At 49.1% G+C, this 1,105-nt stretch overlaps 1 protein-coding gene across 1 annotated transcript; it reads left to right on the forward strand.

Moving 5' to 3' along the window:
* Positions 1 to 4: 4 nt before the first annotated feature.
* On the forward strand, positions 5 to 469 carry LOC119591175 (endoglucanase-like). Its single transcript, XM_037939884.1, has one exon. The coding sequence runs from the start codon at positions 5 to 7 to the stop codon at positions 467 to 469; it is 465 nt and encodes a 154-aa protein (XP_037795812.1).
* The last annotated feature ends 636 nt before the right edge of the window (positions 470 to 1,105 follow it).

Consider the following 1,105-nt stretch of genomic DNA (forward strand, 5'->3'; position numbering starts at 1 on the left):
GAAAATGCTCCAGAACCTGGAGAAACTCCATCAACAGGGCTTGGACCTGGAGAAACTCCCCCACAAGGACCTGGTGAAACTCCACCAGAAGGACCTGGAGAAACTCCTCCAGAAGGAGCTGGTGAAACTCCACCAGAAGGAGCTGGTGAAACTCCTCCAGAAGGACCTGGTGAAACTCCTCCAGAAGGACCTGGACCTGGAGAAACTCCACCTGAAGGACCTGGAGAAACTCCTCCAGAAGGACCTGGAGAAATCCCCAGAAGGACTGGAGAAACTCCCAGAAGGACCTGGAGAAACTCCTCCAGAAGGACCTGGAGAAACTCCACCAGAAGGACCTGGAGAAACTCCTCCAGAAGGACCTGGAGAAACTCCAGAAGGACCTGGAGAAACTCCTCCAGAAGGACCTGGTGAAACTCCTCCAGAAGGACCTGGAGAAACTTCACCAGAAGGACCTGGAGAAACTCCATGAAGGACTGGAGAAATCCTCCAGAAGGACCTGGAGAAACTCCTCCAGAAGGACTGAAAAACTCCCAGAAGGACCTGGAGAAACTCCACCAGAAGAACCTGGAGAAACTCCTCCAGAAGGACCTGGAGAAACTCCTCCAGAAGGACCTGGAGAAACTCCTCCAGAAGGACCTGGAGAAACTCTCCAGAAGGACTGGAAAACTCCTCCAGAAGGACCTGGAGAAACTCCTCCAGAAGGACCTGGAGAAACTCCTCCAGAAGGACCTGATGAAACACCTCCAGAAGAACCTGTGGATGGTCAGACTCCAGAGGGACCTGTAGAACCTTCTCCTGTAGGGCCAGAGCCTGGAGTAGGTGAGTAGTGCCATGACATCAGTGCTTATGGTTTGATTTCTTTGCTTACTGTTGGCGATCAGCCTACATCTTTTTACAGCACTGCTACTGTTCAGCAGATAAGCTCATAAAAAGAAACTTTTTATATTTAAATTCTTAAATCTCCGTTCTGTATGCGTACTTGATTTTGTTAGACCTGCAGTAGTTGTAGCGTCAGACATCAGGATTAACAGCCAGTTGGTTCCTAGTTTAGTGGTTTTGATGTAGTATGTTCCAGGTGTATGGAACTTAAGGTAATTATCTACAA

The sequence above is a fragment of the Penaeus monodon genome, chromosome 28 (genome assembly GCF_015228065.2).
Source record: "Penaeus monodon isolate SGIC_2016 chromosome 28, NSTDA_Pmon_1, whole genome shotgun sequence".
NCBI classification, from domain to species: Eukaryota; Metazoa; Arthropoda; class Malacostraca; order Decapoda; family Penaeidae; genus Penaeus; species Penaeus monodon.